The 22,270-nt window shown below is 46.3% G+C and overlaps 1 protein-coding gene across 2 annotated transcripts in view; it reads left to right on the top strand.

The window, feature by feature from the left end:
* LOC124044308 (cytoplasmic protein NCK2-like) overlaps nt 1-22,270 on the top strand; it is a 46,750-nt gene that overhangs the window by 19,509 nt on the left and 4,971 nt on the right. Inside the window, exons 1-2 of one of the 2 annotated variants that reach the window (XM_046363974.1) lie at nt 536-725; nt 11,023-11,267. In XM_046363974.1, coding sequence (XP_046219930.1) covers nt 11,039-11,267 — 229 coding nt within the window. In that variant the 5' untranslated portion in view covers nt 536-725; nt 11,023-11,038. Of the gene's footprint in view, nt 1-535; nt 726-11,022; nt 11,268-22,270 lie in introns of those variants that run through there. The other variant, XM_046363965.1, reaches the window with a different exon arrangement.

The raw sequence follows: 22,270 nt of genomic DNA, 5'->3' as shown, positions 1-22,270 counted from the left end.
GGCCTTTTCAGATCACAGTGAACCGGTTGGACTATGGGAGTACCAGGAGCTGTTTCTGTATGCTGCAGTGTATTTATTCAGGATGGTCCAAATGGATATTAACCAGCTTCCTACTCTGAGAAACAACTCAAAGCAAACAGCATCAAACAAATGAGAGTACTGGGAAAAGAAGGGAAGGAGGAGAACAGTTTGTTCCATTGGTTTTTTTCTCTTACTGTGTTTTTGACCTGAATGCCAAACAGAGAACTGTGCCACTCTTTTTCTCTTTAAAAAAAACTTTTATTTTCTTTAATCCTCTTTTACTATCCCTTTCTCTTTGTGTTGTGCTGAAAAGGCCTGGGAGCTTTTTTCTCTCCCCCTCAATGAGGAGCTGTGAAGTCCAGGAGGAATTCAACTCAGCATTCTGTCGTGCTTCTCTCCTTTTAACTCACTCAATAGAGGGATGGGGCGAGCAGAGACTCCCTCTCTTTCTCCCCTTTATTCTCCCGCTACCTCCTTTTTTTATTTTACATTTGTTTACCTCAATGTCTCCCTTCCTTGGTTTCTCCCAGATTTATCCTTTACAGACGAAATTCGACAATGGCAGGCAGGCACACATGGCAATGCAGCTAAAGCTAGATGGCTGTAGGGAAAGAGACCCAGTAATTGAATTAAGAGAGTTATATACTACAGTACTGCCTGGAGACCAGAAGTGTGAGCTGTAACACATCTCACACAGAACTGAGGTAAGCTGATCGTGTGTGACTGATGGTGTGTTTGCCGCCTGTTGGCGTGTGTGTGAGCGTCCGGCGAGGAGGATTGATGTGATTCTGAGTGGCATCCTCATCACTCTCCCTAATGAGCACGGTCATTGGGGAGACTGAATAATCATCGTGGATACGGAGGGAGGCAGGGCCATCACTCTGAGGGAGAATGAGTCAGTATTAGAATGCTGATAAATGGGGCGATAAATGAGAGCGAGAGAGGAGAGGGAGAACGAGAGGAGATAGAAGGGAGGGATACAGGTGGTTTATTGTAATACTCTTTTTGCCTGTCTACACGAGTGTGTGCGGTTGATTTGCAATTGGATGTGTGCGTAATCTCGATACCAGACACTTCCGCCCCATTATCGCCTGGGGACAAAATTGGTGTGTAACTGTGACATACAGCTGTTCTGTAAGCCACATTGGTTATACCTCACGAACTCATCCTTCTACATTCCTCCCAGGGCAAGGATCACAGGCAAGATTTGACCTGCTCCTCTCCTCCCAAAGTCCCTCCTCCTCCCTTCCTCTACCTCCTCCCTTCCTTCCCAGGCCTGTGAGGGAATCCTGTTGTGCAGCTTTGGGGTGTGCAAGCAGGGTCACGTTCATTGTATTTCAATGCTACACAAATGCTTGTACTCTCTTGTCAGACTCATGGCACTCCAGAGTAGAGGTCGACCGATTAATCGGAATTGCCGATTTAATTAGGGCCGATTTCAAGTTTTCAAAACAATTTTTGTACAATTTTTTACACCTTTATTTAACTAAGCAAGTCAGTTAAGAACACATTCTTATTTTCAATGACAGCCTAGGAATGGTGGGTTAACTGCCTTGTTCAGGGGCAGAACGACCGATTTTCACCTTGTCAGCTCGGGGGATCCAATTTTGCAACTTTACAGTTAACTAGTCCAACGCAATAATGACCTGCCTCTCTCTCGTTGCACTCCACAAGGAGACTGCCTGTTACGTGAATGCAGTAAGCCAAGGTAAGTTGCTAGCTAGCATTAAACTTATCTTATAAAAAACAATCAATCATAATCACAAGTTAACTGCACATGGTTGATGATATTACTAGATATTATCTAACGTGTCCTGCATTGCATATAATCTGACTGAGCATACAAGTATCTAAGTATCTGACTGAGCGGTGGTAGGCAGAAGCAGGTGCGTAAACATTAATTCAAACAGCACTTTCGGGCGTTTTGCCAGCAGCTCTTCGTTGTGTGTCAAGCATTGCGCTGTTTCTGACTTCAAGCCTATCAACTCCCGAGATGAGGCTTGTGTAACCGATGTAAAATGGCTAGCTAGTTAGTGCGCGCTAATAGCTAGTTAGCGCACACTAATAGCGTTTCAAACCTCACTAGTAGTTGTTCCCCTTGCTCTGCATGGGTAACGCTGCTTCGATGGTGGCTGTTGTCGTTGTGTTGCTGGTTCGAGCCCAGGGAGGAGCGAGGAGGGGGACGGAAGCTATACTGTTACACTGGTATTACTAAAGTGCCTATAAGAACATCCAATAGTCAAAGGTTAATGAAATACAAATGCTATAGACGGAAATAGTCCTATAATTCCTATAATAACTACAACCTAAAACTTCTTACCTGGGAATATGGAAGACCCATGTTAAAAGGAACCACCAGCTTTCATATTTTCTCATGTTCTGAGCAAGGAACTGAAACGTTAGCTTTCTTACATAGCACATATTGCACTTTTACTTTCTTCTCCAACATTTTGTTTTTGCATTATTTAAAACAAATTGAACTGGTATGCATGTTTCATTATTTACTTGAGGCTAAATTGATTTTATTGATGTATTATATTAAGTTAAAATAAGTGTTCATTCAGTATTGTTGTAATTGTCATTATTACAAATAAATAGCAAAAAAAAATCGGCAGATTAATCGGTATTGGCTTTTTTGGTCCTCCAATAATCGGTATCGGCGTTGAAAAATCATAATCGGTCGACCTCTACTCCAGAGGCTGTGACAAGAGTCTAGTGTGACAGTACGAGGTCTGATATACTATAAATTATATTTATATTTTACCTTTATTTAACTAGGCAAGTCAGTTAAGAACAAATTATTATCTTCAATGATAGTCTAGGAACTGCTTTGTTCAGGGGCAGAACGACAGATTTGGGGATTTGATCTTGCAACCTTTCGGTTACAAGTCCAACGCTCTAACCACTAGGCTACCTGCTGCCCCAAATGACCCACACATTTAGTTAAAACACCGTAGACACTGCATTAAGAGATGAGCCTGTCCTGCATAGCATTCATAGGGGATAGTTGTGTAGAATTTCTTCAGCCTCTCTGTGGATCTGGCCTTACTGAAGTGGAGTTTAATATCCTGTGTTAAACGCCCGAGTCTCGGAGTAATCCATTTGCATTTATGAAATACAGTGGTCTATATCTGAAGATATTTATCTTTCCAGCGGTAATGGAATATTTTATGTGGTGTAATTGTGTAATTGTGTGGCTACTCTTCTCGTGAGTTATACGGTCCTTTGTGGCGGAGCTTCATCTGTGAATTGCCCTCATTAAAGAATAAAGTGTAGAAGACAATATGAGAAAGGAAATGTGTGATCCCTAGTGTCTCTCTTTTGTGGGACTGGATGTTTTGTCATTTATTGCTGTGTCTGTCTGTCTGTCTGTCTGTCTGTCTGTCTGTCTGTCTGTCTGTCTGTCTGTCTGTCTGTCTGTCTGTCTGTCTGTCTGTCTGTCTCTGTCTGTCTCTGTCTGTCTCTGTCTGTCTCTGTCTGTCTCTGTCTGTCTCTGTCTGTCTCTGTCTGTCTCTGTCTGTCTGTCTCTGTCTGTCTCTGTCTGTCTCTGTCTGTCTCTGTCTGTCTGTCTGTCTGTCTGTCTGTCTGTCTGTCTGTCTGTCTGTCTGTCATGCTCATTATAAAATTCAGAAAACAAAACATATTTTACATAGGTTTAAAGATAAACTTCTTGTTAATCCAACCAAGGTGTCGGATTTATAAAATGCTTTTCAGCGAAAGCATACCTAGCCCAGAACATAGCCCAGTTGACAAATTATTACACACAGTAACCAGCCAAGCAGAAGCGTTACAAAACTCAGAAATAGAGAGAAAATTAATCCCTTACCTTTGATGATCTTAATATGGTGGCACTCAGAAGACATTAATTTACTCAATAAATGTTTCTTTTGTTCGATAGTCTCTTTATATCCAAAAAGCCTGAAACACTTTCTAAAGACTGTTGACATCTAGTGGAAGGCATAGGAACTGCAAATTGAGACCCACGTCAATGGATACTGTAATGGCATTGAATAGAACTACAAAACCAACAACAAAAATACTTCCTGAATGGATTTTTTCTCAGGTTTCGCCTGCCAAATCAGTTCTGTTATACTCACAGACATGATTTTAACCGTTTTAGAGTGTTTTCTATCCGAATCTACCAGTTATATGCATATCATATCTTCTGGGCCCGAGGAGCAGGCGGTTTAATTTGGGCATGCTTTTCATCCAAGATTCCGAATGCTGCCCCCTACCCTAGAGAGGTTAACACTTTTTTTGGTTACTACATGATTCCATATGTGTTATTTCATAGTTTTGATGTCTTCACTATTATTCTACAATGTAGAAAATAGTCCAAATAAAGACTGGAATGAGTAGGTGTCAACTTTTGATTGGTACAGTATTTCTCTATTAACATGCTGATTTGCTGGTGATTTGTCTTTATGTTAAAAAAACAACAACACTTTTTGGGAAACAAAATATAGGCCTACTTTACTAAAACAGGTTTGTCTAAAATAAAATGGTCTGTGACATTTCTACAAACATGGCTAAACCATGATATTAGACATTATTATTAAACTGTTTGAATGTAGCGCACCCCATTAAAAAATCCGTATCGGTAGGCTATTCATGTACGTATCTAGTTATTGTGAGTCAAGCAAAGCAACACTACTGTCAGAGGCTCCATGTGTGGCAAGTAAAGTGGGAGATTTCCAATCAATGCCAAATGGAATTACGATTATACGTTGGCTAAATGAGAAGGGGTACAAGGATCAACCAACAGATAGGATGTTTAATATGAATGAAGTTGTTGTAGACAAGAATGCGGTGAGAGCAGACAAAATAGACTCCATTAGTCTCGCTAGCTGGCTAACTAATTTAGCTAGATAGTGTAGCTAGCCTGGATTCTATGCATGGATTTGATGCAGTCAAGATAGACACTACCAGATGAGATGTTAATCTATTGCAGCAACACGTTTGTCTAGATAACATGAGCGAGTTGGTTTGGCTACTCTCTCTCTCTCTCTCTCTCTCTCTCTCTCTCTCTCTCTCTCTCTCTCTCTCTCTCTCTCTCTCTCTCTCTCTCTCTCTCTCTCTCTCTCTCTCTCTCTCTCTCTCTCTCTCTCTCTCTCTCTCTCTCTCTCTCTCTCTCTCTCTCTCTCTCTCTCTCTCTCTCTCTCCTTGTGAGACACACCTTCTTCTATTGTGCCCCTCCCCCACCCATCTGTACTGAAACAACAAGCAGAGTGCCTCTCCTGAGTCATGCAAGTAAGTCCCAATTGAAGTGCAAAGGAATATATATATTATTAGTGATGCACCGATATTACATTTTTGGCTGATACCCAATATTTTCCTTGCCTCCTCCCCAAAAAACGATACCGATAACCAATATTTAAAATGTGAGCAGCCTTTTAAGCGTTCCAGTACAGTTAAATAGTTACACATGCACGCAGCGGTCTAAGGCACTGCATCTCAGTGCAAGAGGCGTCACTACAGTCCCTGGTTCGAATCCAGGCTGTATCACATCCGGCCGTGATTGGGAGTCCCATAGTGCGGCACACAATTGGCCCAGCGTCGTCTGGGTTTGCCCTGGGTAGGCAGTCATTGTAAATAAGTATTTGTTCTTAACTGACTTCCCTAGTTAAATAAAGGTTACACACACGCTGACCAAAAAGTTATTTTGTTGGCATTTACCCATGTCCCCATTACCAGTAAAACCTATTTTTATCCCTTACTTGCTTTGCTGTTTCGTTGTTCATTTGTTCAGTTGTTTCATTCTCAACCAGGATTTCATCATGCATGTCAAGCAGTGAAGTTTCACCTGTCTGTTCCTGGCTTCTCTTCCTCGGTGCGCACTGTCACTGTGTCCATTTCCATATTGTCCAGCTATGTATGTAACATTTCACGTAAACCCTGTTTCAAATCAAATCAAACTTTATACGTCACATGCGCGGAATACAACATGTGTAGACCTTACCGTGAAATGTTATAAGCCCTTAACTTTTCTTGAACTGCACTGTTGGTTAAGAAAATATTTACTAAAGAAACTAGAGTAAAAAATAATAAATAGTAACACAATAACGAGGCTATATACAGCGAGTACTGGTACCGAGTGTGCGGGGATACAGCTTAGAGGTAATGTGTACATGTAGGTAGGGGTGAAGTGACTATGCATAGATAATAAACAGAGAGTAGCAGCAGTGTACAAAACAAATGGGGGGGTCGTCAATGTAATGGTCCAGTGGCCATTTGATTGTTCAGAAGTCTTATGGTTTGGGGGTAGAAGCTGTTCAGGAGCCTTTTGGTCCTAGACTTGGCGCTCCGGTACCGCCTGCTGTGTGGTAGCAGAGAAAACAGTCTATGACTTGGATTTTAGGAAGCTTGGCCCCAGTCATGTACTGGGCCGTATGCACTTGTCTGCATCGAAGTAGCAGTCCTTGTACATAGCATGGTGGCAACACAGTGCAGAGAGAATACCACCAAATCGCTTGTTCACAGCCTGTGTCTGCATTTTTGTTGAGCAGGTGTTTCAATGCCATGACAGAGGGTATCACGTCTGCTGCAGGCATAGTTGATGAGCTTATTTCTCCAGTCCGTTGTTTGAATGGAGCTAGAAGTGTGTTCATGTGTCCAAGTTTCAAACATGTTCTCAAATGCCATTGAAATGGCAGCAGCGGTATGAGAACCAGCACATTATTGAGCAATACGGCTTTCCTCAGTACAAAATCCCCATGGACCCACTGTGCTGTCAGACTCAGCATGCTCATGGGGTTGACATTGCTGGTGCAAATGTCATCAGTGACGCTATTACTGTTTAACTCCGGGAGGGCAACATCTGAAAAATAGCTCACTTGGTAATGTGTATCGGTGCTTGACCAGTCGGCGAATGCCAACTTCACCCACGACAGAGAACGGTTGATTGTCAAGGGCAATGAATCCCATTATCTTGCCATTAATGGATTTCAACTTTGAGTTGTCTCGCTGAAATGTTCTTACTCTTTCAAATGACTGCTCAACTTGTTGACTGCTCGATCCACACAGCAGAAATTGTGGGATAGTTTAGGAATGCTGTGTTGCACGTGTAGCGCAACATTTTACATGGCGTCATTACATCATGTACTTGCGATATATAGGTATGGACGTCAGCTTTGACATTAGTTTGGCACATTGGCGTTAAACTAGATATCGGGCCGATGTTGGCATTTTTAGCTAATATCGGCCGATTTCCGATATGTTCACCGATATATCGTGAATCCCTAATATTTATACGATCTGGATATCATAAAATTATTCATGATGTTCTTATAGTGAAACCATTTAAAATGCCCATCCCAAGTTAACTTTTACACGTTTTTAGTGTTCTCCTTTAACAGTTGGACAATGTTGACTATTGGAGAACGTTCATTATTTTTTCATCTTAGTGATCATCGCTGTTTCATGTTAACAAGGCAACGCTTCCTTAATCTATTTGAATGTTCAGTTTCCCATCTGCAGTGGTTGAGCTCTACCGTTCAAAAGTTTGGGTCACTTAGAAATGTCCTTTAAAAAGAAAAGAGCACATTTTTTTTGTCCATTTTAAATAACATCAAATTGATCAGAAATACAGTGTGGACATTGTTAATGTTGTAAATGACTATTGTAGCTGGTAATGGCAGATTTAAAAAAAGAATATATACGTACACAGGCCCATTATCAGCAACCATCCAATGGCACGTTGTGTTAGCTAATTCAAGTTTATAATTTTAAAAGGCTAAATGATCATTTGAAAACCATTTTGCAATTATGTTAGCACAGTTGAAAACTGTTGTCCTGATTAAAGAAGCAATAAAACTGTCCTTATTTAGACTAGTTGAGTATCTGGAGCATCTGCATTTGTGGGTTCGATTACAGGCTCAAAATGGCTAGAAACGAATACCTTTCTTCTGAAACTCGGCAGTCTATTCTTGTTCTGAGAAATGAAGGCTATTCCATGCGAGAAATTGCTAAGAAACTGAATATCTTGTACAATGCTGTGTACTACTCCCTTCACAGAACAGCGCAAACTGTCCCTAACCAGAATAGAAAGAGGAGTGCGAGGCCCCGGTGCACAACTGAGCAAGAGGACAAGTACATTAGACTGTCTAGTTTGAGAAACAGACGCCTCACAAGTCTTCAACAGGCAGCTTCATTAAATAGTGCCCCTCAAAACACCAGTCTCAACGTCAACAGTGAGGAGGGGACTCTGGGATGCAGGCCTTCTAGGCAGAGTTCCTCTGTCCAGTGTCTAAAGAAGGCCAGTTGTGTTGCTTCTTTAATCAGAATAACAGATTTAAGCTGTGCTAACATAATTGCAAAAGGGTTTTATAATGATAAACTTGGATTAGCTAACACAATGTGCCATTGGAACACAGTAGTGATGGTTGCTGATAATGGGCCTCTGTATGCCTAGATATTTTAGAAAATCAGCCGTTTCCAGCTACAATAGTCATTTACAACATTAACAATGTCTACATTGCATTTCTGATCACTGGACAAAAAATGTGCTTTTCTTTCGAAGTGACCCCAAACTTTTGAACGTTAGTGTACGTTCTCACATAGACACTGAATTGTGAGGAAGCTTTTCGTTCCACTGGCACTGTGGGACCCAGAGAATATCATTAGGCTGTCAGAGGGCTTGACGGCACAGAACTGTTAGACTGAGCACATCCAGCCTGGGATTGTGCTGAATTCACAATGATTTACGTTCTTGTTGGTGCTTTTTATTACTATACAAATAATATAGTGCTCATCGCATGCATACAGCCGCTCACGCATACAGCCGCTCACGCACACAGCCGCTCACGCACACAGCCGCTCACGCACACAGCCGCTCACTCACACAGCCGCTCACTCACACAGCCGCTCACTCACACAGCCGCTCACGCACACAGCCGCTCACGCACACAGCCGCTCACTCACACAGCCGCTCACTCACACAGCCGCTCACTCACACAGCCGCTCACGCACACAGCCGCTCACGCACACAGCCGCTCACGCACACAGCCGCTCACGCACACAGCCGCTCACTCACACAGCCGCTCACGCACACAGCCGCTCACTCACACAGCCGCTCACTCACACAGCCGCTCACGCACACAGCCGCTCACGCACACAGCCGCTCACGCACACAGCCGCTCACGCATACAGGCAAACATGCAGTGCCTTCAGAAAGTATTCAGACCCCTTGACCCTTTCCACATTTTATTTAAAGTAAAAAACATACCCAATTTACATAAATATTCAGACATGTTGTTATGAGACTTCGAAATTGAGCTCAGGTGCATCCTGTTTCCATTGATAATCCTTGATGTTTCTACAACTTGGAGTCCATAGAGCTCAGAGACAGGATTGTGTCGAGGCACTGATCTAGGGAAGGGTACCAAATCGTTTCTGCAGCATTGAAGGTCCCTAAGACCACGCTGTCCTCCATCGCTTTTAAATGGAAGAAGTTTAGACCACCAAGACTCTTCCTAGAGCTGGTCGCTCAGCCAAACTGAGCAATCGGGGGAGAAGAGCCTTGTTCAGGGAAGTGACCAAGAACCTGATGGTCACTCTGACAGAGCTCAAGAGTTCCTCTGTGGAGATGGGAGAACCTTCCAGTAGGACAACCACCACTGCAGCACTCTACCAATCAGGCCTTTATGGTAGAGTGGTCAGACGGAAGCCACTCCTCAGTAAAAGGCACATGACAGCCGCTTGGAGTTTGCCAAAAGGCACCTAAAGGACTCTTAAACCATGAGAAACACAATTCTCTGGTCTGATGAAACCAAGATTGAACACTTTGGCCTGATTTCCAAGTGTCAGGTATGGAGAAGGACGATAGTGGCAGCATCATGCTGTAGGGATGTTGTTTAGCAGCAGGTGCTGGGAGACCAGTCAGGATAGAGGGGAAAATGAACGAGCAAAGTACCAAGAAATCCTTGATGAAAACCTGCCCCAGAGAGCTCAGGAACTCAGACTAGGGCAAAGGTTCACTTTCCAACAGGGCAACGACCCAAACACACAGCCAAGACAACGCAGGAGTGGCTTCGTGACAAGTCTCTGAATGTCCTTGAGTGGCCCAGCCAGAGCCCGGACTTGAACCTGATCTAACATCTCTGGAGAGACCTGAATATAGCTGTGCAGGGACGCTGCCAATGCAATGTGACCGAGCTTGAGAGGATCTGCAGAGAAGAATGTGAGAATCTCCCCAAATACAGGTGTGCCAAGCTTGTAGCTTCATACCCAAGAAGACTCAAGGCTGTATTCACTGCCAAAGGTGCGTGAACAAAGCACTGAATACTTACGTAAATGTGATTTTTCCGTTTTTATTTGTAATGTATTCGCAAACGTTTAAAAAAAAAACATTTTCCTCCATTTTAGAATAAGGCTGTAACATAAAAATGTGGAAAAAGTGAACGGGTCTGAATACTTTACAAATGCACTGTACGTACTTGTACGGATGCGCGCACACGTGCACACAGACTTTCATTTACATTCTCGTGCTAACACAGAGTAGCTAAGGTGGTGCTGTAAAACTGTGTTCACCTGACTCCTCTCCTGCACTGTGAAATAGAGCATGCTTAAGCCCTGTCACTCACACATACACACACACACACTAAGCAGTGCCCTCGTGCCTGCTGTGTGATTGGATAGATGTGGTCTGTAGTTAGATGGTAAAGCTGATGATCTAATGTGAATGTAGTAGTGATTTATCTTATCTGACGTCGTAATTCTGGCTTGTGTGAAATGGAGAAAGGATTACATTAGTATGATTTCTATATATTCGTGTGCTTTTCTGCTTTTTTTTCAATCTCTCACACACTTATCTCCCCATTACCATAATTGTCTCATCGTTAATTTATTTCTAGCATTAAGATCAGTTCATCGCACATTCCCGAGATAGTAGGTGGCTAATGCTTTGGCTAACATTTAGACAACCCTCTGTCTTTCTGTCTCTCGTCTTATTTGGGGTCGATGTGTAAATTTCCATCTCTCCCTCTCCTTTCCACCCCCTGCCAGGGGGACTCCATGAAAAATGATGGAGGAGGTGACAGTTGTAGCCAAGTGGGACTACACGGCCCAGCAGGACCAGGAACTTGACATCCGGAAGAATGAGCGGCTCACCCTGCTGGACGACAGCAAGACGTGGTGGAGGGTGAGGAATGCCTCCAACCAGACAGGCTACGTCCCCTCTAACTATGTGGAGCGCAAGAACAGCCTGGTGAAGAAGGCATCGCTGGTCAAGAACCTCAAAGACACACTGGGTAAGAGGGGTGGGGCTGGGTAAGAGGGGTGGGGCTGGGTAAGAGGGGTGGGGCTGGGTAAGAGGGGTGGGGCTGGGTAAGAGGGGTGGGGCTGGGTAAGAGGGGTGGGGCTGGGTAAGAGGGGTGGGGCTGGGTAAGAGGGGTGGGGCTGGGTAAGAGGGGTGGGGCTGGGTGAGAAGGGTGGGGCTGGGTGAGAAGGGTGGGGCTGGGTGAGAAGGGTGGGGCTGGGTGAGAAGGGTGGGGCTGGGTAAGAAGGGTGGGGCTGGGTAAGAAGGGTGGGGCTGGATAGGAAGGGTGGGGCTGGATAGGAAGGGTGGGGGGTGGGGCTGGGTAGGAGGGGTGGGGCTGGATGAGAGGGGTGGGGCTGGATGAGAGGGGTGGGGCTGGGTGAGAAGGGTGGGGCTGGGTAAGAAGGGTGGGGCTGGATAGGAAGGGTGGGGCTGGATAGGAAGGGTGGGGCTGGGTAAGAAGGGTGGGGCTGGGTAAGAAGGGTGGGGCTGGGTGAGAAGGGTGGGGCTGGGTGAGAAGGGTGGGGCTGGGTGAGAAGGGTGGGGCTGGGTGAGAAGGGTGGGGCTGGGTGAGAAGGGTGGGGCTGGGTAAGAGGGGTGGGGCTGGGTAAGAAGTGCTGAAGATTGAGAGGTCGTAGAGTATGTTGTTGGTAGTTTATCAGCAGAGAAGAGTGGAGCGTCTCTTGACTCCCTCCGCCTCTATTTTTTCATCCTCCTCTAAACTCCAGCTAGAAATGCATGAATTCATTCTTTGCATCTATCCTGAATTGTGTGTGTGTCTCATCCCGCCCTCACTCAGTCTCTGTCTGACAGGATCTGGTACCTGGGTTGTGTGTCTCATCCCGCCCTGACTCAGTCTCTGTCTGACAGGGTCTGGTACTGGGGTTGTGTGTCTCATCCCGCCCTGACTCAGTCTCTGTCTGACAGGGTCTGGTACTGGGTTTGTGTGTCTCATCCCGCCCTCACTCAGTCTCTGTCTGACAGGGTCTGGTACTGGGGTTGTGTCTCATCCCGCCCTCACTCAGTCTCTGTCTGACAGGATCTGGTACCTGGGTTGTGTGTCTCATCCCGCCCTGACTCAGTCTCTGTCTGACAGGGTCTGGTACTGGGGTTGTGTGTCTCATCCCGCCCTGACTCAGTCTCTGTCTGACAGGGTCTGGTACTGGGTTTGTGTGTCTCATCCCGCCCTCACTCAGTCTCTGTCTGACAGGGTCTGGTACTGGGGTTGTGTCTCATCCCGCCCTCACTCAGTCTCTGTAAGACAGGGTCTGGTACTGGGGTTGTGTGTCTCAGTCTCTGTCTGACAGGGTCTGGTACTGGGGTTGTGTCTCATCCCGCCCTCACTCAGTCTCTGTAAGACAGGGTCTGGTACTGGGGTTCAGTCTCTGTCTGACAGGGTCATGTCTCATGCCGCCTCACTCAGTCTAAGACAGGGTCTGGTACTGGGGTTGTGTCTCATCCCGCCCTCACTCAGTCTCTGTAAGACAGGGTCTGGTACTGGGGTTGTTGTCAGTCTCAGGGTCTGGTACTGGGGTTGTCTCATCCCCCTCACTCAGTCTCTGTAAGACAGGGTCTGGTACTGGGGTTGTGTCTCATCCCGCCCTCACTCAGTCTCTGTAAGACAGGGTCTGGTACTGGGGTTGTGTCTCATCCGGCCCTCACTCAGTCTCTGTAAGACAGGGTCTGGTACTGGGGTTGTGTCTCATCCCGCCCTCACTCAGTCTCTGTAAGACAGGGTCTGGTACCGGGTTGTGTCTCATGCCGCCCTCACTCAGTCTCTGTCTGACAGGGTCTGGTACTGGGGTTGTGTGTCTCATGCCACCCTCACTCAGTCTCTGTCTGACAGGGTCTGGTACCGGGGTCGGGTGTGTGGATGTGAGCCTTTGTGCTATTTTAGAGGAGCTCTCCACCAGCAACCCAAGGACTGTGTTCAGTTGGCCATCGCTCTGAGCTGCCACACCTTGGTGTCTGTAGGTCCTCACATTAGTGTGTGTGTGTGTGTGTGTGTGTGTGTGTGTGTGTGTGTGTGTGTGTGTGTGTGTGTGTGTGTGTGTGTGTGTGTGTGTGTGTGTGTGTGTGTGTGTGTGTGTGTGTGTGTGTGCGTGTGCTAGGGTTATCAAATGGCTGGTGGAGACTGGAGAGAAACTCTTGCATGTTCCGTCTCTCTGTCTCCTTATTCCACTGATCTTATTTTTCAGTAACTTTTTTTATACTTTCTTATACATACATTGGGGCAAAAAAGTATTTAGTCAGCCACCAATTGTGTTCTCCTACTTAAAAAGATGAAAGAGGCCTGTAATTTTCATCATAGTTACACTTCAATTATGACAGACAAGATGAGAAAAAAAATCCAGAAAATCACATTGTAGGTTTTTAATGAATTTATTTGCAAATTATGGTGGAAAATTAAGTATTTGGTCACCTACAAACAAACAAGCAATATTTCTGGCTCTCACAGACCTGTAACTTCTTCTTTAAGAGGCTACTCTGTCCTCCACCCGTTACCTGTATTAATGGCACCTGTTTGAACTTGTTATCAGTATAAAAGACACCTGTCCACAACCTCAAACAGTCACACTCCAAACTCCACTATAATAATTAGGAAATGGAAGACCTACAAGACCACTGATAATCTCCCTCGATCTGGGGCTCCACACAAGATTTCACCCCGTGGGGTCAAAATTATCATAAGAACGGTGAGCAAAAATCCCAGAACCACACGGGGGGACCTAGTGAATGACCTGCAGAGAGCTGGGACCAAATTAACAAAGCCGACCATCAGTAACACACTACGCCACCAGGGACTCAAATCCTGCAGTGCCAGACATGTCCAGGCCATCTGAAGTTTGCTAGAGAGCATTTGGATGATCCAGAAGAAGATTGGGAGAATGTCATATGGTCAGATGAAACCAAAGTATAACTTTCTGGTAAAAACTCAACTCATCGTATTTGGAGGACAAAGAATGCTGAGTTGCATCCAAAGAACACCATACCTACTGTGAAGCATGGGGGTGGAAACATCATGCTTTGGGCTGTTTTTATGCAAAGGGACCAGGACGACTGATCCGTGTAAAGGAAAGAATGAATGGGGCCATGTATCGTGAGATTTTGAGTGAAAACCTCCTTCCATCAGCAAGGGCATTGTAAGTCGCTCTGGATAAGAGCGTCTGCTAAATGACTTAAATGTAAATGTAAATGAAACGTGGCTGGATCTTTCATCATGACAATGATCCCAAACACACCGCCCGGGCAACGAAGGAGTGGCTTCGTAAGAAGCATTTCAAGGTCCTGGAGTGGCCTAGCCAGTCTCCAGATCTCAACCCCATAGACAATCGTTGAAGGGATTTGAAAGTCCGTGTTGCCCAGCAACAGCCCCAAAACATCACTGCTCTAGAGGAGATCTGCATGGAGGTATGGGCCAAAATACCAGCAACAGTGTGTGAAAACCTTGTGAAGACTTACAGAAAACCTTTGACCTCTGTCATTGCCAACAAAGGGTATATAACAAAGTATTGAGATAAACTTTTGTTATTGACCAAATACTTATTTTCCACCATAATTTGCAAATAAATTCATTAAAAATCCTACAATGTGATTTTCTGGATTTTTTTTCTCTCATTTTGTCTGTCATAGTTGAAGTGTACCTATGATGAAAATTACAGGCCTCATCTTTTTAAGTGGGAGAACTTGCACAATTGGTGGCTGACTAAATACTTTTTTGTCCCACTGTACATGTTCTGAACTGCAAATTTCAGGAATCAGTCAATATTTCTTGCCTGCTTCAAAGAGAGAAACATATGAAGCTGAGCACACATGCCTTATTGTTCCTGTCAGTTGTGAGTAATTCAATTAAATCTTGTTTGTAGACTGTCAACAGACATTAATGGAATTTGTAAACCGCTGGGTTTGAATATCTGCTGCTGGTTAGAGAGAGAGTGTGAAGTTTACAAAGAGAGAGACAGAGAGACAAACATACAGAGCAAGAGAGAGTCTGTGAGGGGAGAGCGGAGTGATGGGAGTGGAGAGCAGGGCGGAGTGATGGGAGTGGAGAGCAGGGCGGAGTGATGGGAGTGGAGAGCAGGGCGGAGTGATGGGAGTGGAGAGCAGGGCGGAGTGATGGGAGTGGAGAGCAGGGCGGAGTGATGGGAGTGGAGAGCAGGGCGGAGTGATGGGAGTGGAGAGCAGGGCGGAGTGATGGGAGTGGAGAGCAGGGCGGAGGATGGGAGTGGAGAGCAGGGCGGAGTGATGGGAGTGGAGAGCAGGGCGGAGTGATGGGAGTGGAGAGCAGGGCGGAGTGATGGGAGTGGAGAGCAGGGCGGAGTGATGGGAGTGGAGAGCAGGGCGGAGTGATGGGAGTGGAGAGCAGGGCGGAGTGATGGGAGTGGAGAGCAGGGCGGAGTGATGGGAGGGGAGAGCAGGGCGGAGTGATGGGAGGGGAGAGCAGGGCGGAGTGATGGGAGGGGAGAGCAGGGCAGAGTGATGGGAGGGGAGAGCAGGGCGGAGTGATGGGAGGGGAGAGCAGGGCGGAGGATGGGAGGGGAGAGCAGGGCGGAGTGATGGGAGGGGAGAGCAGGGCGGAGTGATGGGAGGAGAGAGGAGGGCGGAGTGATGGGAGGGGAGAGCAGGGCGGAGTGATGGGAGGGGAGAGCAGGGCGGAGTGATGGGAGGGGAGAGCAGGGCGGAGTGGGGAGGGGAGAGCAGGGCGGAGTGGGGAGGGGAGGGGAGGCTATGCGAGGGGATGGGTAGAGTCTGTTACTGACACAGGGATTCCTCTCTGCTCCGTGGACCTCTGCCCCCAAAAGGAGCTCCATGATACTGTGTGGGCCAACACTGCACAGCCTGTCACTTTCATTCACCAGCAGAACGTTGTGTGCGGCATGCTCAGATCTTTAATAACTATCAATAAGAACATTTCACATAATCCTAGAGCAGGGATGGGCAACTTTGAACCTTTCAATCATGAGGGGCTGCATTTGCTTGTGGGTCAGCGTACCCACATCACCCCCCCCCACACACACACACACACACACACACACACACACACACACACATTACGAGCAAAAATATACTTTTCATGCAATTCTACACATTTTGCCATGGGGCGGAGAGAAGATTTAGCTAAATGTAACTAATTTCACGGCAATTCTACACATTTTGCCGAATTACCGTCCGGGGTGTCCCCATAGGTCGGAGAGAAATGTTTGCAATTTTTAATATGATATGAGTTAGACCAACAAAATCAATGGGGCCACCCCGTACGGTAATTCAATCATGATATCCAGTTTAGATAACTGGCCACTAAACGAACTTGGCAATCAAAAAAAAAATGTAGCTGGCATTGGCATTGATGCACAGCCACATTTCCAAATTGCACTTTTAGTATTCTACTATTCAACTTTCAACAGTAAGTTGAGACCCCGACTGAGTTCTCCCCCAACCCCACCTCCCTAAAAATGTGTTTTATCCGAGGGCCAGTTACCCATCCCTGCCCTTGAGGCACTGAGCCATCATTCAACACACATTCTAATCTCACTCTGTAATCCCCGTACTCTGTTATTCTGACACCACTATGAGTGTATCCATAATTAAAGGGAAGTGTGTCTGTATATTCCATTAAAGGATGAGTCATGTGTGCATGCCAGTGAACCTAACCAGGGTTGTAGTGTGGCCCCTAACACAGCCATGCTGTTCCCCATCCAGCCATCCATTAGAGCATTGAACAGTGCTCCACTCACCAGCCTAATGGTGTTACAGCCCGTGGCGAAACCACGGAAACAACCAATCATCCCCATCTGTTATTGAGTTATACATTATGCCCAGGTTCCTATTCAACCCCTAGCATTTCAATATGTTGTATTTGATCATGAATCTGTACTCGGATAGTTAAGATTCGGGCTTGGCAGTAACTTCTAATGTGTCTTATTTTGAATCGGTTCTGTGTGTGTGTGTGTGTGTGTGTGTGTGTGTGTGTGAAGTCAGCACTCTATAGGTTATGGTTGGACTGGGTTCCTCTTTGCTCTTCTTGAATGGAATAGAAGCTCAGCAACACTGACTCAAAATGGCTGTGCTCACTCATCCAGTGACACCTACTGCAGGCCAATACAGGGAAACCAATGATCTCCAGACTGAATCAAAATGGTTCCCTTGGCTTTAGTCCATCTGACAGATTTACAGGGTGCACAGTACACACTGTCACCGTGCCAACGCTGCCTGCCCATAATGTTTGTGAAGACATAAACAGCTGGACGTTTATGGACTGTTTTATAGACTGGGCGCTGAGCTACAGTAGTGCTTTGTGTTAATAGCACCCTGCTAACATAATGTTATGACAGGCGGTAACCTTACAGTGCAGGAAATGGAAAATATATGACCATTTATTTTTTAAAGTGCTTGTTAACCGTTAATAGCTTCTCATTTGTAGCGGTATGCAAACTAGAATGGTGATGATGATGATGATTTATGGGTTGGATGTATAGTGTTTCTCCAAGTGCTGAAAGGGTTGGATGTATAGTGTTTCTCCAAGTGCTGAAAGGGTTGGATGTATAGTGTTTCTCCAAGTGCTGAAAGGGTTGGATGTATAGTGTTTCTCCAAGTGCTGAAAGGGTTGGATGTATAGTGTTTCTCCAAGTGCTGAAAGGGTTGGATGTATAGTGTTTCTCCAAGTGCTGAAAGGGTTGGATGTATAGTGTTTCTCCAAGTGCTGAAAGTGGGGGGGGGCTTACCTCATCCACTACCTCTCATAACACCTGTTACTATATTACCTCTGACCCCCCTGGGTTTCATTGTACTGTTCCCTGTGACCCCGTCAGGTGGTCCTGTGTATTTACTATATTACCTCTGACCCCCCTGGGTTTCATTGTACTGTTCCCTGTTACCCCGTCAGGTGGTCCTGTGTATTTACTATATTACCTCTGACCCCCCTGGGTTTCATTGTACTGTTCCCTGTGACCCCGTCAGGTGGTCCTGTGTATTTACTATATTACCTCTGACCCCCCTGGGTTTCATTGTACTGTTCCCTGTGACCCCGTCAGGTGGTCCTGTGTATTTACTATATTACCTCTGACCCCCCTGGGTTTCATTGTACTGTTCCCTGTGACCCCGTCAGGTGGTCCTGTGTATTTACTATATTACCTCTGACCCCCCTGGGTTTCATTGTACTGCTCCCTGTTACCCCGTCAGGTGGTCCTGTGTATTTACTATATTACCTCTGACCCCCCTGGGTTTCATTGTACTGTTCCCTGTTACCCCGTCAGGTGGTCCTGTGTATTTACTATATTACCTCTGACCCCCCTGGGTTTCATTGTACTGTTCCCTGTTACCCCGTCAGGTGGTCCTGTGTATTTACTATATTACCTCTGACCCCCTGGGTTTCATTGTACTGCTCCCTGTGACCCCGTCAGGTGGTCCTGTGTATTTACTATATTACCTCTGACCCCCTGGGTTTCATTGTACTGCTCCCTGTGACCCCGTCAGGTGGTCCTGTGTATTTACTATATTACCTCTGACCCCCTGGGTTTCATTGTACTGCTCCCTGTGACCCCGTCAGGTGGTCCTGTGTATTTACTATATTACCTCTGACCCCCCTGGGTTTCATTGTACTGCTCCCTGTGACCCCGTCAGGTGGTCCTGTGTATTTACTATATTACCTCTGACCCCCCTGGGTTTCATTGTACTGCTCCCTGTGACCCCGTCAGGTGGTCCTGTGTATTTACTATATTACCTCTGACCCCCCTGGGTTTCATTGTACTGTTCCCTGTGACCCCGTCAGGTGGTCCTGTGTATTTACTATATTACCTCTGACCCCCCTGGGTTTCATTGTACTGTTCCCTGTGACCCCGTCAGGTGGTCCTGTGTATTTACTATATTACCTCTGACCCCCCTGGGTTTCATTGTACTGTTCCCTGTTACCCCGTCAGGTGGTCCTGTGTATTTACTATATTACCTCTGACCCCCTGGGTTTCATTGTACTGTTCCCTGTGACCCCGTCAGGTGGTCCTGTGTATTTACTATATTACTATATTACCTCTGACCCCCTGGGTTTCATTGTACTGTTCCCTGTTACCCCGTCAGGTGGTCCTGTGTATTTACTATATTACCTCTGACCCCCTGGGTTTCATTGTACTGTTCCCTGTTACCCCGTCAGGTGGTCCTGTGTATTTACTATATTACCTCTGACCCCCTGGGTTTCATTGTACTGTTCCCTGTGACCCCGTCAGGTGGTCCTGTGTATTTACTATATTACCTCTGACCCCCTGGGTTTCATTGTACTGCTCCCTGTGACCCCGTCAGGTGGTCCTGTGTATTTACTATATTACCTCTGACCCCCCTGGGTTTCATTGTACTGTTCCCTGTGACCCCGTCAGGTGGTCCTGTGTATTTACTATATTACCTCTGACCCCCCTGGGTTTCATTGTACTGTTCCCTGTGACCCCGTCAGGTGGTCCTGTGTATTTACTATATTACCTCTGACCCCCCTGGGTTTCATTGTACTGCTCCCTGTTGCCCCGTCAGGTGGTCCTGTGTATTTACTATATTACCTCTGACCCCCCTGGGTTTCATTGTACTGTTCCCTGTTACCCCGTCAGGTGGTCCTGTGTATTTACTATATTACCTCTGACCCCCCTGGGTTTCATTGTACTGTTCCCTGTTACCCCGTCAGGTGGTCCTGTGTATTTACTATATTACCTCTGACCCCCCTGGGTTTCATTGTACTGCTCCCTGTGACCCCGTCAGGTGGTCCTGTGTATTTACTATATTACCTCTGACCCCCCTGGGTTTCATTGTACTGCTCCCTGTGACCCCGTCAGGTGGTCCTGTGTATTTACTATATTACCTCTGACCCCCCTGGGTTTCATTGTACTGCTCCCTGTGACCCCGTCAGGTGGTCCTGTGTATTTACTATATTACCTCTGACCCCCCTGGGTTTCATTGTACTGCTCCCTGTGACCCCGTCAGGTGGTCCTGTGTATTTACTATATTACCTCTGACCCCCCTGGGTTTCATTGTACTGCTCCCTGTGACCCCAGGTGGTCCTGTGTATTTACTATATTACCTCTGACCCCCTGGGTTTCATTGTACTGTTCCCTGTGACCCCGTCAGGTGGTCCTGTGTATTTACTATATTACCTCTGACCCCCCCTGGGTTTCATTGTACTGCTCCCTGTGACCCCGTCAGGTGGTCCTGTGTATTTACTATATTACCTCTGACCCCCCTGGGTTTCATTGTACTGTTCCCTGTTACCCCGTCAGGTGGTCCTGTGTATTTACTATATTACCTCTGACCCCCCTGGGTTTCATTGTACTGTTCCCTGTTACCCCGTCAGGTGGTCCTGTGTATTTACTATATTACCTCTGACCCCCCTGGGTTTCATTGTACTGCTCCCTGTGACCCCGTCAGGTGGTCCTGTGTATTTACTATATTACCTCTGACTCAGTATGCCAACCTCTGATGCCCCTCTGGGTTCTTATAAAGACATGCTGAGGTAGGAGTCTCCTGGGTCAGGCTCCAGTGCTGAATGAGGTCTCTGTGTTCAGGGCAGTGAAAGAATGGAGGGATGGAAGGAGAGGGAGTGTGGGAGGAGTGAATTGAGACTGTTCCCCTGCCAACCAGCAGGCCAGAGCCTTGAAGTGGAAATGAGCGAGAGCAAAAGAAAGTGTGTGTGCACGATTCAGCTGGGCTGTGTGGGTCTCAGGGGAGTTTTATGTCTGCTGTTCCCTGCATATCTCTGCTCTCTATCCTGTGACAGTCGACAGCATAGTCTCTCCACGGGATGGCTTGAAGTAGACCCCGGAGGAGAGCATTCAAGTTGGGTCACATCAAGTGGGGCCACACACACACACACACACACACACACACACACACACACACACACACACACACACACACACACACACACACACACACACACACACACACACACACACACACACACACACACACACACACACAGTGCATTTGGAAAGTTTTCCGACCCCTTTCCCTTTTTCCACATTTGGTTACATTACAGCATTATTCAAAATGTATAAATACATTTCCTCAATCTACACACAATACCCAATAATGACAAAGCAAAAACAGGTTTCTTTTGCAAAAATGTTGGCAAAATAAAAATAACAGACCCTTTGCTATGATACTAGAAACTGAGCTCAGGTGCTTCCTGTTTATATTGATCATCCTTGAGATGTCTACAACTTGATTGGAGTCCACCTGTTGTCTTTTGAATTGATTGGACATGATTTGGAAAGGCACACACCTGTCTATATAAGGTCTCACAGTTGACGGTGCATGTCAGAGCCAAAACCAAGCCTTGTGTCGAGATGGGAGAACCTTTCAAAGGACAGCCAACTCTGCAGCACTCCACCAATCAGGTCTTTATGGTAGAGTGGCCAAACGGAAGCCACTCCTCAGTAAAAGGCACATGACAGAAGCCACTCCCCAGTAAAAGGCACATGACAGAAGCCACATGACAGAAGCCACTCCTCAGTAAAAGTCACATGACAGCCCGCTTGGAGTTCGCCAAAAGGCATGTAAAGGACTCTGACCATGAGAAACAAGATTCTCTGGTAGACGAAAAACAAGAAAACTATTTGACCTAAATGCCAAGCGTCACATCTGGAGGAAACCTTGCACCATCCCTACGGTGAAGCGTGGTGGTGGCAGCATCATGCTGTGGGCAGGGACTGGAAGTCAGGATCAAGGAAAAGATGAACAGAGCAAAGTACAGAGAGATCATTGATGAAAACCTGCTCCAGAGCTCTCAGGACCTCAGACTGGGTCGAAGGTTCACCTTCCAACAGGACAATAACCCGATTCACATGAACCCGATCGAGCATTTCTGGAGAGACCTGAAAATAGCTGTGCAGCGATGCTCCCATCTAACCTGACAGAGCTTGATAGGATCTGCAGAGAAGAATGGGAGAAACTCCCCATATACAGGTGTGCCAAGCTTGTAGTGTCATACCCAAGACGACTCGAGGCTGTAATCGCTGCCAAAGG

The sequence above is a fragment of the Oncorhynchus gorbuscha genome, linkage group LG01, assembly GCF_021184085.1.
Source record: "Oncorhynchus gorbuscha isolate QuinsamMale2020 ecotype Even-year linkage group LG01, OgorEven_v1.0, whole genome shotgun sequence".
Classification (NCBI taxonomy): Eukaryota; Metazoa; Chordata; class Actinopteri; order Salmoniformes; family Salmonidae; genus Oncorhynchus; species Oncorhynchus gorbuscha.
Note: the sequence above shows the minus strand (reverse complement) of the source record. Positions and strands in the feature narration are given on the sequence as shown.